The 13,042-nt window shown below is 48.4% G+C and overlaps 1 protein-coding gene across 7 annotated transcripts in view; it reads right to left on the bottom strand.

Annotated features, from left to right (window-relative positions):
• The window catches only part of ZMAT4 (zinc finger matrin-type 4), a 317,188-nt gene that overhangs the window by 193,164 nt on the left and 110,982 nt on the right, over positions 1 to 13,042 (bottom strand). For all 7 annotated transcript variants that reach the window (XM_045535767.1, XM_045535764.1, XM_045535765.1 and 4 more), the window contains one exon: positions 12,853 to 12,942. In XM_045535767.1, coding sequence (XP_045391723.1) covers positions 12,853 to 12,942 — 90 coding nt within the window. The remainder of the gene's footprint in view (positions 1 to 12,852; positions 12,943 to 13,042) is intronic.

Genomic DNA, 13,042 nt, shown 5'->3' with positions numbered 1-13,042 from the left:
CACTCCCCTGGCCGGGCATGTGAGCACACCTGCGGGTGCCTCTGTGGGACACGCCCACATCCCCTGGGCTTGCACCGATTTGGCTTCCTCCTCCTGCCTGGGAACAAGCTCTGAGGACAAAAGTCCACACAGTCCCTTCTCCCTGGCTGGAGGCAAACTGCACCTTCTTGCAAATTTAGTCCCACGCAGCCTGGATTAACCTGGACCCACCTGGAGGAAGGTTCTCCCTACGCTCTCCCCGCTTCTCGGGTCTTCGCGCTCTCTGCAGTCGTGGCCTTAAATACAAGAGCTCCTGGGCTGCAGGACGGGGCAGCAGGCCCACGTTGTGCAAGTTCTAAACCCAGACGTCATTTGGAAACCTCCTGCTCTGTCACTCTCATTATGCAATTCATCAGTTTTTACCTACGTAAGAATCCCCCATGTCTATCTATTTCTCATTTTTTACTGCTGCCATCACCCTCAACCAAAGCACACTGTTTTGGTGAACCCCTGCAAGCTTGGCACCTGACAGCCCACCTGGGCTCTGTTCTGTCAGCCCACCCTCTGCTTCTCCCCTCATGGCCTGCCTCGCTTTCTAACCAGCCACGCCGCTTTCTTGCCACTCCTCGAGCATAGCACGCTTCTTCACACCGCAGGGCCTTTGCACACACTGCTCCCTCCACCTGAACTTCTCCTTCCCTCCTCACCTTTGCTTAGTTAACCCCAAGTCATCTTCCAGGCGTCAGAAAAGTGATATCAAGCATCACTTGTTCAGAAAAGCCTTCCCTGATCCCAAAGACCTCATGGGTTTCCTTGTTCTAAGTTTTTCCTTTGCGTTCCCTCGGCCACATCTGTGTATGATTTATAAACATGAACATCCACCATCATACCCTGGTGAGTTCTATAAGGAACTGTACCTGTTTCATCCACCAAGAAATGCTCAGCAATCAATGCGGCACCGGACTCTTGGTAAGCAATCAATTACGGTTATTCTTAAATGGAAGAGTAAATGAATGAGGCGTACCTCGTCACACAGACCTCACGCTCTGAAGCAGACGGTCCCGAGTCTGAGCCCTGATATCGCTTACGGGGTGCGCAGCTCCGGATAAGATGCCAACCTGGCATCATCACCACCTGTGTTCCAACAGAGGCGGTGGGGAGCCTGCCTTACACCTGTCAGGCTCTAATGAAGTGCCCACCGCGTGGTCAGCGCAGGCCTGACGCCCACAGGAGGCTGAGCGGCGGCATGCAAACGAGGGAATATACGATGAGACGCCACCAGCGCCATGACGGGGTCGCAGAGCACGGCGCCACCTCCGCGGGGGGGAAAATTACTTCCACGGCCGCCTTCTCAGCAAGCCGGCTCTCCTTTCCTCAGTACCAGATTCCAGGCAAAAGTAGTAACTGTGATGCATATTTTAGTATGAACGAGTTTCAGAACCAGAGTCCCAGGCCAGAGAATTAGTCTCAGGCCCAGGGAACCGCGTGCGGCTGGAGCAGCACACCGCACGTTTGCTCCGCTGGGCTCCACCATTCCTTCATGTAAACGATTGTTTGTGCATGTCGACCTGTGCAACAACAGATTTTTATTCCACCTCTGGGTATAGTGTGGATAGGTGATTTGTTCTGACAGGAAAGAATACTCTAAATCCAGCTGCCCTAGAAAAGTCGGGAGTTGGTTCCCGTGAGTTGGCTTTGGTGCTCAGCCGGCATAAGAGAAAAGCTAACCTCGTTTCCACAGGGCTGCAACCTGCGAACAAGTGCTTACCGCGTGATACGCTCACAAATTTCAGATTCTCTGCACCGGCACCAACAAAGCAAACTGGCAACAGCGCAAACGCAGCACAGGGTTTAAGTGACGCTTCTTATTGGGCAGAACCTGCAACCTGTGGGCTACTAAAAATATCCAAGTCTGGAAAGGAACAGAAGACAAGGCGGCATTAGAGTCAGCAACGTCCTACGGGGACTGTATCTGCAAGGACGGACACACACCGGGGAGGGACAACCCCTCCTTCCTTCCCTGCAACCATCCACCCCAGACAGGGGACGGCAAACATTGTCTATAAAGGGCCAGATGTAACGTCTAGGGCTTCCTGGGCGTGAGGACTCTGCTGCAGACACTCAGCTCTGCCTCGGTGGCGTGAAAGCGCCACAGAGACAGCGAACAAGGTGTGCGTGGCCGTGTTCCTACGAGGCTTTCTACTGACGACATTCAAACCTGAATTTCATGCAGTTTGCATGTCTCACAATATTTCCTCTTTTGAGTTTTTTTGAAACATTAAAAAATTTTAAAAAATCATTCCTAGCTTACAGACCACACAAAAATAGGCAGTAGCCGAATTTGGCCGGCGGTTATTTTCTGACTCCTGACTTAAGACAGTGGGCACATAAGTAAATATTGATTCATGCCTATTGATTCCTAATTGCTGTTCCGGGCTGCCAGATGGAAACAGCTGGGCTGTCCCTGACCGGCCTGTGGGAGCTGAATGCTGCACTGAAGAGACGCAAAGAACGGAACCCGTATGCTCTGGCCTTCAGCTCGGGCCCCTGGCGTTGGGACCTCCGCACATTACTGCTTCACTCTCCTCTACCCAGGGGTGCTCTGAGGGGGAAGAAATGAAAACTTTCACGCTTAAAGTTACTCCCATGTTCCTGGTATCTGGAGCGCCCTCTCAAAATAAAGTTCTGTGTGTTTGTCTTAAGAAGAAGAAGAAAGACCAGAGATCTGCAGTCCCTTTTGCCCCCAGGCTTGTGGGGAAAGGAGCTCCAAGAGCCAGCGGGTGCCAGCAGCTCCGGGCAGCATGAGGGGACACAGCCCCTGTGGAGAAGACAGAGCAATACTTACCAACATTGCAAATGCCAGCATGTTTTGATCCGGCAATCTCACTTCTAGGAAATTTTCTTACATATATACACACGCTTGTCTACCTAGAGAACAGGTCCATACACGTCTATTCATCACGGCATCTTTGTAATGGCAAGTGATAGCAAAGTCCATCAGCAGAAGACAATACAAATTATGGGACGTGCACACAGTGGAATACTATGCAACTGTGTATGTATACTCATATACATGTGAATGTATACACTCGGCCAGCATGCAGTTGGCTCTCATTATTCATGGTAGTTATGTTCTAAGTTGCTGTGAGCACTGAATTAGCAAGTACTGAGCCCTGCTCCTAGGGAAAATACAATGTTAGTTTCCTGTGAGCCTCTGGTCACATTTTCATCAACAGATCAATACGTAATCTTGTTTTATGTATGTTTCTGTTTAAATACATACTGTTGTTGATTCATTAACATTCAGTCACAGCCAGCAGCATTAAAACTCATGTCTGCATGAAGCTTATTTAACTCATGTATTTTTTCTCCAAGGCACGTCGCAGCCTTGTCCCTGCACTCAGGAACACTGCACAGCACCTCACGTGCTCGGCGCCACGTGAAACAGCAAAACCACCAACTAAAAAGCACAAAAACGTGAAAAACACAGCACTAAATAGACTGTGAAAAAGACCCTGTTTACAGAACGAGAGTTGAAACAAGAGGGCAGAGTGTGGCCTTGGTTGACCTCGGCTGGGAACAGGCACGTTGGGAAACAAATTGTTCACAGCTCTGCACTTGTCTGTGAATGACTACAAAAGTGTGTGTGCGTTGGTTTGGGGCTACAAACACATTTCGGTGAGTAGGCAGATGTGCAAATACGGAAGCTGCAAATAACGAGGATCCACTGTACATACACACACACATACACCCCACTGTACACACACACACCCCGCTGTACACACACACACTACTGTACACACACATTACTGTACACACACACCACCGTACACACACCACTGTACACACACAGACACACACCACTACACACACCACTGTACACACAACCACCGTATACACACACATACCCCACTGTACACACACACCACTGTACACACACACACTACTGTATACACACCACTGTACACACACAGACACACACCACTGTACACACACAAACCCCACTGTACACACACACCCCACTGTACACACACACACACACACACTCTTCACCTCACGTGGGACAACCTCCAACATACATCAGCAGGTGACGAGAGCAAAGACAGAACAGTTTATATACTATACCATAATCTGCGTAAAATGCAAAAAAACATATTTGCTTACATACGCATAAAATATCTGTGGAGGGGTAATTCATTACCTCTGAATAACCGAGGGACAAAAAGGGAGGAGGTTTCCCACTGGATTTCCTTTCTGTTCTCATCGTGAAATCGGTGCAGCACTCCACGTGAGTACTAAGAGAAAGCTAATGGTCCCGAGGAAATGACGGTCTATAATGTTTTGTCATTAGTCACCATGACCTTTTCCAAATGTGTATTATCAGTACCCCTTTCAAAAACAAGCGGAACGATAACCACGTGCTGGCATCGGAAGGCACTGCGGTGTGGTCATCAGCAGATTTCAGTTAGTTGGGGCCTTGCAGCCATTTCTCCCTGAAGGTAGATTTTCTGTGAATGACAACTGCCGTATTTAAAATTCTGTATGTGGTCCCCTTTTCTGTTTGTGTGAACAGCAAAAAGAAAAACAAAGCTTTACTTATTTTTTTTTTAAATACTCAATAGAGAGAAGAAAGGCTGAATACCCGGTGGCCTCTAGAAGGAAACAAAGAAAAATGGGGCTTGGGAACAAATGGGATGTGGACCCTTCAGAGTTGGGGGCAAGAGTGGTCCCTAACATAATGCTACAGAGAGAGCTGTCTGTGTTGGCTGGAGACAGAACACTAGCAAAGATGCTACATAACCAAGGGAATTAAAGCAAAGAAGGGAACCAGCGATGCTTTCTAACAACCTGTGGGAGAATGGAGAAGAAATGTGTGGAAGCCCATTGCCATCGTGATAATTATATTGCATTAGCCCTTTGGAATGCTACCTGATAACAGCCCGTCCAGAGTGCAGGGTTGCTAAATTCATATATTGAAGACCTAACCCCCAAAGTGGTGGTGTGTGGAGGCAGAGTCTTTGGGAGGTAATTAGGTCTAAGGGTGGGGCCCCCATGGATGGGATTAGTGCCCTTGTAAGAAGAGGCACGAATGGGAAAGACTCTCCCTCTCTCTCTCTCTCTACCTGCCGCGTGAGGACATAGAAAGGTGTTCATCTGCAAACCAGGGTGAGGACCCTCACCAGGAAACAAACTGACTATCACCTTGATCTTGGACTCCGGAGACCTGTGAGAAATAAGTTTCTGTTGTTTAAGTCACCTGGGCAATGGCATTTTTATTACAACACCGTAAGCTCAAAGTCAACAGCCTTGGTCATGTCCCACCCATATGACAATGCTGAACCTTATCTGAGCCCTGAGCTCCTGGAAACAGGGACAGTTAATACCGCCCCCCCCACCCCAACCCCACCAATCCTTTTGTGTTCCAGGAAAGGGTAAGACTTAGATAAGATTTGTGGGCTACCGTCTCATGTACCTATGACAAGGCCAGACACAGACCCTCCCATTCCTCATTCCTTGTTTCATAAATAATTCTCTGAACTCTTTGTCCTCCCCAACCAAAGCAAAACGCCCTCTAATGTGACTTGAACAAACTTTAGTCAGTCTTCTCTGCTTTCCCAAGGCCCCTGAACCCCGGCCTACCCTCACACGTACGCAAGCATTAAAACGCAGAGCCCCACCCAACACCCTACCGCCAACAGCCTCTCCCCGTGATCCACTGACTGCAGAGAAAACACTCCTGCCTGGTCACTCACTGCACTCCCGACACCCCATCCCTCCCGGCCTTGCCTCACTTCTCCCCGTGAGAAAACCCTCTGCCTTTACTCTGAGACACCTGCAGATCCCATGGTTGGAACATTCTCCCTATTGCAATAGGCTTTCATGTAAAATCGATCCGTACTTAAGTCCAGATTTGTTTTTTTATGTGACTCATACTTTGAAAACATCTACTGGCGTGCACTTGCTTCTGCAAGCCCTTCCCCCGCCTCGCACACTCGCTGTCCCCCCACCGGTCAGCCCGTCCCCCCACCGGTCAGCCCGCTCCACTCCCCCCACCCGGCTTCGCAGCACCCTCACCCTCCAGGTCAAGGGTGGGTGAGCTGGGCAGTGTCTTAGGGCATCACACCAGAAGCCACGCACGATCTGCACTGGAATAAATCAGAAAAAAAAATTGCCTGTTAAGCTAAGTTTCTCCCAACTGGATCTAAATGGCCCTTGCTTTTGGCAGAGCTGACTGGGTTCATGTCACTGAATCACCCTCCCCTGCTTCTGTGCCACACACACACGCTGCATGGAGCCCCCAGGGTTCACCACCAGCCTGGGCCAGGCCGGCACGGAACCAATGGCCACAGTCAGCCAAACACCGAAATCCAACAGCGAACACGGTTTGCTGAAAATGAGGGGTTTATGTTATTAACCTAAATTGTAAACCTTTCATTGACCTCACAAGAAATTGTTGGTTCAGAAATTAAGGAAAGAAGGCTGAAGAAGAAAATGGAGGGAAGGAAGGAGAGAGAGAGGGAAATGATTTGCTATAATGAAAGCCAGTAAAGGGAATTTTTAAACATATTTCAGATAATACTTCACAATTATATCCATGAAAGTAACCTTTATCTCCGCCAAATGTGTGTGCCTGCAGCCATCCACAACAAGAGATCCAATTCCAAACAAGTTTTAATTTCTTAATTGAACGGTAGACTTGATTATTTTGAATATAAAAGAACTATTTTTATTGCCAATTTTCCAAAAGACCCTTCTAAATAAACACTAAGAGTCAGTTTGAAGGAGACCCTGCAAGTCTCTGTCTACCTAGGTCTCTCCACAGCCTTCCTCATTCTTGCCCGTGAGGCCTCGCACAGCAGGGGGCCCACCCAGACCACGTGCCGCTCCTACAAACCCTGCCCAACCTTCTAGAACCTTCTAGAGTATCTGCCTTGGGGAAGCCATTGCTAACCACTCCAGCTCCCATGAAAAATCACTTCTCTGATCACCTATCTCATTAGAGCCAGGAACACACAAATTAGCACTTGATTATTTTTAAATTGCTTTATGTATTTTCCCTTCTGATAAACCTGCTACCTGATAAACTTCCTGTTTCATCCTTTTCCTGTATCCTTTACAGGACGTAGCCGGGTACTCTCTATCTCTACATAGTAGAAGCTCCACAGAAATTGGGTAATTGACTGACTAATTATGACAGGGCCCAGGGATCAGGATAATCCACAAAGAAGAAAACATTTCATGGCGTACACCTCGCACACACTTTACGATTCGTCACGCTCTTTCACAAGTGGGAAGATGTATTTCAGCCAGACAGGCCGGGCAGCAATTACAGTCCTGGATTAGAACCATGGCAATTAAGTTTTAGAAAGTCTAAAACAAAGTCGTAAAACTCATGTGCAGCAGAGCCAGGGACAGAATCCCAACTTCTCAGTCCTCTGTCTGTCTGGGCAAAATATCAGTCCCCTGCTCTTTCTAACGCAAATCAGGACCCCTTGTCCCAAACCCTCTCTGTCTTCCCTGTGGCCCAGTCCAAGGGGGCTGCTAAACAGACCCTCTGGGGAGGGAAGCAAAAAGGGCCTGGCAGGGGGCGGATTGGCCCACCCACCCTGGGGTGCAGACCCAGCACCCTCCCTACGGTGCAGACCCTTCTCCCCAATCACGTGCGAGTTCCACGAGGCGTCTCTCGCTCTCCCCCTCTCTGCCCTCGGGGAACCCTCAGTCCTGTTCCACACGCTCACGGCGGTGGCCTGCTCCAGCCATTCCGTGTGCCTCCTCGTCACCAAAAAGGGGCAGATGGACAAACACAGACACACGGAAGGACGTGGGGATGAAGAGTGGTGGCCACGGTGGGCGGGGGCAGTGGCTGGCATTTGGCAACTTGCGACTCTCAGTCATGATCCAGGCGTGTCTGGGAAATGGGACTACGAGCCCTGCAGGAAATCTCGTGCTGCCCCACCCCACAGGACCCCTCCCTGGCCCCAGGCCTGCGTCTACAGTAGCGCCCAGCGCGCTGTATGAACACACGTGGTTTCCAAGGCTCACTCCCAAGAGATCCTCGCCTCTACTGGGGAAGGTGTCCACGTCCCCAGCACCGAGCAGACGCCACCACCTGTGTCATGATGGGACATGGCGCAGCCAGGTGACAGTAACAGAGAAAATTTTCTTTTGTTTTGTTTTCTACTTCCCCAGCCACATCTCTGCCGCGTACCAGTTGTGTGACCAGAGGCAAGTGACTTAATCTCTCTATTTCAGTTCGCTTCTCTGTAAGGTGGGACAATGATGGTGCCTACCGTCCGGAGGGGCTGTGAGGATTGAACGTGCTCACGTACAGAAAGCATTTAGAATACACGCGGGAAGCCCTGGTAAACACCAGCTACCATTACTACTTTGCCCAGAGCAGCAGTGACCCCCAGGCTGTGGACCCAGCAGTGGCTTCAGTGGCCAAAAGCAAGACACCATCTCAAGGTACGTGAGAAAACCTCGCAATAGCACTTAGGGGAGCAGGGTTTTCATCTCAGGCCTGACCAGTCTGGACAGGTCGTGGCGCTTCTTTGGGCCTTACCAGAAAGGGCTTAGATTAGACTGATTCCTCCAACCTGGAATCCGGGATGTCTAGGGACCTGTGAAAGTGACACTCAGCTCCTCAAGCTATGCAGAATATTTCAGGCCTGAGGGAAAGCCTGTAAGTATTAGGAGTAATAATCCTGGTCACACTAACCAAATGTCAACCTTCTCCACTTTTACATGGAATTACACCAACTCCACGTGAAACACTTCACTTAATACTGATGGCGATTTTGGTTGGCAATTACTTATGTTTTTCCAAAATCAAAGAATCAGAAAAAAAAGCATAAAATGAAATCACTTTTTTGCTTAAAAGTGCTATTTCCCAAACAAATAGTTTTCTTTTTTTCCAAAGCATGTTATCCGCAGGCAAGGAGATAATATAAGGGCCACTGGCGGAAAAATGAGAATCTCAATGAACCAGATAAACTCTGACATCCTTTTTGACTCTAATGCTCCAGGGATTACTAGAAATTTCTCTAAGGCAATCAACTATAGAAATTTATTTCACATTTAATTTTACTCTGTAGCCTCAAGGGGAAAATGTCTTACTCTGAAATTTCAGGGATTAAAAAAAAATAGAAGACCCAAATGAGGATGCTAAACAGCATGTGACCGGGCGTTTACAAAGCTGAAAATGCCCAAACAGAAGACAGCAATGAACTTGAGTTTAAAAAAATAAACATTAATTGGGTGTCAGGCAGATGGGGGGAGGAGAGGAGGGGTGTATACATACAGTGCGCACCATCTGCGGGGTGGACACGCGTGAAGCTCTGACTGGGGAGGGGAGGGCAAGGGCAATATACGTAACCTAAACTTTTGTACCTCCATAATATGCTGAAATAAAATTTGAAAAAACAATGACAACAACAAAAAAAGGTCAAATGACTTGAAACAGAAATGGCAAGGACAAACATTTTGAATAATAATAGGAGCTTCTCTGCATTTGTAATTAACTCTGGAGTTGCTGTGAATGGTGCTGGGGGCAAGGCTCACTGTGGTCCGGGAATGGAAAACCAGGAACTCTTACTCTGTGGTCAGAAGCCACTGGCTTTGTTGGCATCTGTGCAGACGTGAACGCCTTCTCAATCAGGTAGCACTGGGGTGCACAGCTGCCCCAGGCCCTGGAAGCAGGGAGGATGGGCACCCACTCAGAGGCAAGTAGAAGACAGTTACAGCCTTCTGAGAACAAGGTGTTAATAATAATAATGCATGTAGAAAGTGCTCTGAAACGAAGTGCTAAACAAACATGAGTTCCGTCAGCTGGGCCTCATGGTCACCCTGTTCATCGATGTTATTATTTTATTCCCATTTTCCACCCTATGGAAATAAAGGAAGACCACCCACATGAGAACACGCAGGGGCTGTTTGTTCAGAGCTTGTCACAGCAAGGGCGTAGGCCACCACCACAGGTGTCTGGAGGGAACGCAGAGGCAGATGGAGGAGCAGGAAAGCTCTATCCTGGAAAACAGGGAGGGATCTGAGCAAGCCCTGGTCGGAAGCTGTTGCTATGGGGAAGCTGGAGACCCCATACCTAGAAGCAGGGCATTCTGGGAGATTGGTTGGGGTGTGTATGTGCCTACAGGGAGAAAAACAGGAAAGCTGTCAGCCGTTAATCAAGCTCTGGCCATGCTGGGTCTGTTGTTAAAGGGGCCGTTATTTGGCTTCCCGATTGTTACCAGAGATAGTGGGTGGACTCTCTGTAAGTCTGACTGACAGCAGGCTGGCGTCAGGGACGGGTTACTGCAGATGATGGGTTGGTTTCCTGGACTGGTTGCTGCAGGTCGTGGGTCAGAGTTCTATTTTATATACGGTTCGGACACTGCCCCTTGGCTGTGCAAAACGGGCACCACGTGCAATCCTTGGGTGTGAGTCTGGACAAAAGAGAGCTGGCGCACACGATCACTAACATACACCCACAAAGCCCCTGAGAGGGACGGAGTGTGGCTTCCGTGGTGTGCCCAGTGCACCAAAATGCACAGTGGAAACGACATATTCACCTATGAAGTGCGCACACAGGGTAACAAAAACACAACTACTGTTTTCAAAAAGTAAGATGATCTTGTTGCTTTTTCTGTTTACTCATTTGCTTTTATATTGTGATTCATAAGCTACAGAAAAATGATTTAATAAATAAATCATTGGCAGATAAAAGTTTTCAAAACCCAGGATATAGCAGAGGAAAAAGTTTGCAAGGGGATCTTCTACGGAGAATACTTGCAAATGCTTCTCGCTCTAAAATCCAAACCTCTTCCCCTCCATAAATTGTCCCCAAGGTTACTGACAGGACCAGAGCCTGAGTGGAATGACATGGTCAGAGTGGCAAAGACCATGTCCTCGAGTCTCTACAAACACACCACCAGCGTGAGACCCAGAACTCTCTTTCTGTTTGCCATGTTGAGCCCTTCCCGGGAGCTGAGCTACAAGTGCAACACTCATGATGAGCACCTGGGAGGACAGAAGGCAGTCTGCCCAGGGGCCATGAACCCCATCGTCTCTGGCCACTAAGAGAAGACACGAAATGGCTGTTGATCGAAGGGACCCAGGCACCAGTGCTGGACCATTTCAGCACCGTTTTCCTGCTCACAGACACTGCTCTGGTGGAGAACACGTGATCCCAGTGTGGCCACAGGATTCTGAGGTTACAAACACACTGGCTTAGGCCAATCTCCTGTGGCTTGATAAGTTTTTTTTGATAGGAATGCACCTAAGAAATTGGTCTTCTCCTTCCTCACTCCCATGGCCTTCACCTGGTAAAATCCATGTCTGCCCCCAAAGCCCAACTCAAACGCCAGCCCTGCAGTGACACCTGCCCTGACCAGACCAAGCTCCACTTGCTGTTCGCCTCCATGGCTCTGTGTGCAGAATGTGGATAAACACTTACAGTGTGGTATCGCAGCTACTGTGCTATGCGACGTTGATCTCCCTCACTATGCTATGCATTTCCTCAAGGCAAGTCTGCATCTTACTAATATTTACCTGCTATGCGACGTTGATCTCCCTCGCTATGCTATGCATTTCCTCAAGGCAAGCCTGCATCTTACTAATATTTACCTGCTTCCTCAGCACCTGCGTGCAGTGCCCGGCGTGTAGCAGGCACCTTCTGCCCACCGGTTCTCTCAATATACGCCCACCAAGGAAAGTACGGTCCAGAACGCTGAGGCTCCAAGAGATCAATTATTTGCCCAAAAGCCTAAAGCTAAGGGCTGAAAGAACTAGACTCAGTCCCCACTCTTAGCAGCTTACAAAGTTTTCACGACATCTTTTGCCTCCAATAAGCTCTAAACGCTGCTGCACCCAGGCAGGTCCAGATCAGTCTGCGTGTGAACAGCTCTCTCTGTGATGCTAAGAGGCGTGCTTGGAATTTGTTAAAAACACAGCCCTGATGTACACGGCCTTTGGTCATAGACAGTTCTTTTGTTCCTTCTTTTCACTTTTTATCCCTGTGAAAAATATGCAAGCACTGGTTTTGTAAAGTTTCTTCGGTGATCATATATTAATTTTTAATAAGCAAAGGAGACTGCCACCTACACAGCGGCAGAAGGAAAACAAGATCACAACACAACTGATGGCATGGGGTATAAATCCTACGCCTGCAGCCTGCTCCGAGCTCAGAGGGTAAGGGATTTCTACGTTTAATCCACAGCGTTTATCACAAAGGGCCTGGGCAGCCGGCGGATATGAATATTCCACTCATTAGGAAAAGAAACCCCTGCTGGGAGGAAGGAATATTTATTTTATCAGTCTTTGCGTTGGCTGGGCTGAAATTGCCCCTTTGCTCTGCCTTTGCGTTCGCAAAGCAACTTTATAATTGTCATTTGTCTTCCCAAGTAAATGCTCCCTCAGGGAGAGGGGTGCTGATGAAGAAGCCTAAGTATTTTTTCTTTTTTTTTGCAAGATACGCACACTCTTCATTATAAATTAACGAGCAGGCATTCTGGTTTACACACCAGAGGAAAAATAAAACATGTAAAAAGCAAAGTATCTAATATTTCTAATGGGTTTGCCCCTTAGGTCCTGTCTTCCGAATACTTTGTCATCTGATGGTCATTTCTGCCTTCACCCAGCCTTGTGCATTCCATCTACGCGGTCCCAGTGCGATGTTATCAACAAGTCCTCCCGCACTGTACGTCGAGTTCTAGCAGGAAGCAAAAAGCCCAGCAAACCTTGATACCTGTAATATTTTCTGCACTGTTTAATGAGAACCATTTCTACTCAGCTCTTCTACTGATCTGGACAGGACTACAATTCCCCCATCCGCAGAGCTCTCAGCAATCAGAACACATCATGCAAATGCCAGATACTCACATTTTCCGACCGGAGCCTCTTGGCAGGACAGCCGCCATCCCTGGGATGAAGCATGTAATACAGTCGGACTTTGCTGGCATGTTTTCGACTCTGGGAAGGAAAAGCAGAAGCAGACACTGTAAAAGAGAAGCCACTTCAAATCTTTCGCAACTGCGCCCGCGACCATAAATGCAAAAAAAACTGTTTTCAG

Source organism: Lemur catta, chromosome 22 (assembly GCF_020740605.2).
Source record: "Lemur catta isolate mLemCat1 chromosome 22, mLemCat1.pri, whole genome shotgun sequence".
NCBI lineage: Eukaryota > Metazoa > Chordata > Mammalia > Primates > Lemuridae > Lemur > Lemur catta.
The sequence above is the reverse complement of the archived record's forward strand: the minus strand, read 5'-3'. Positions and strand labels throughout refer to the sequence as shown.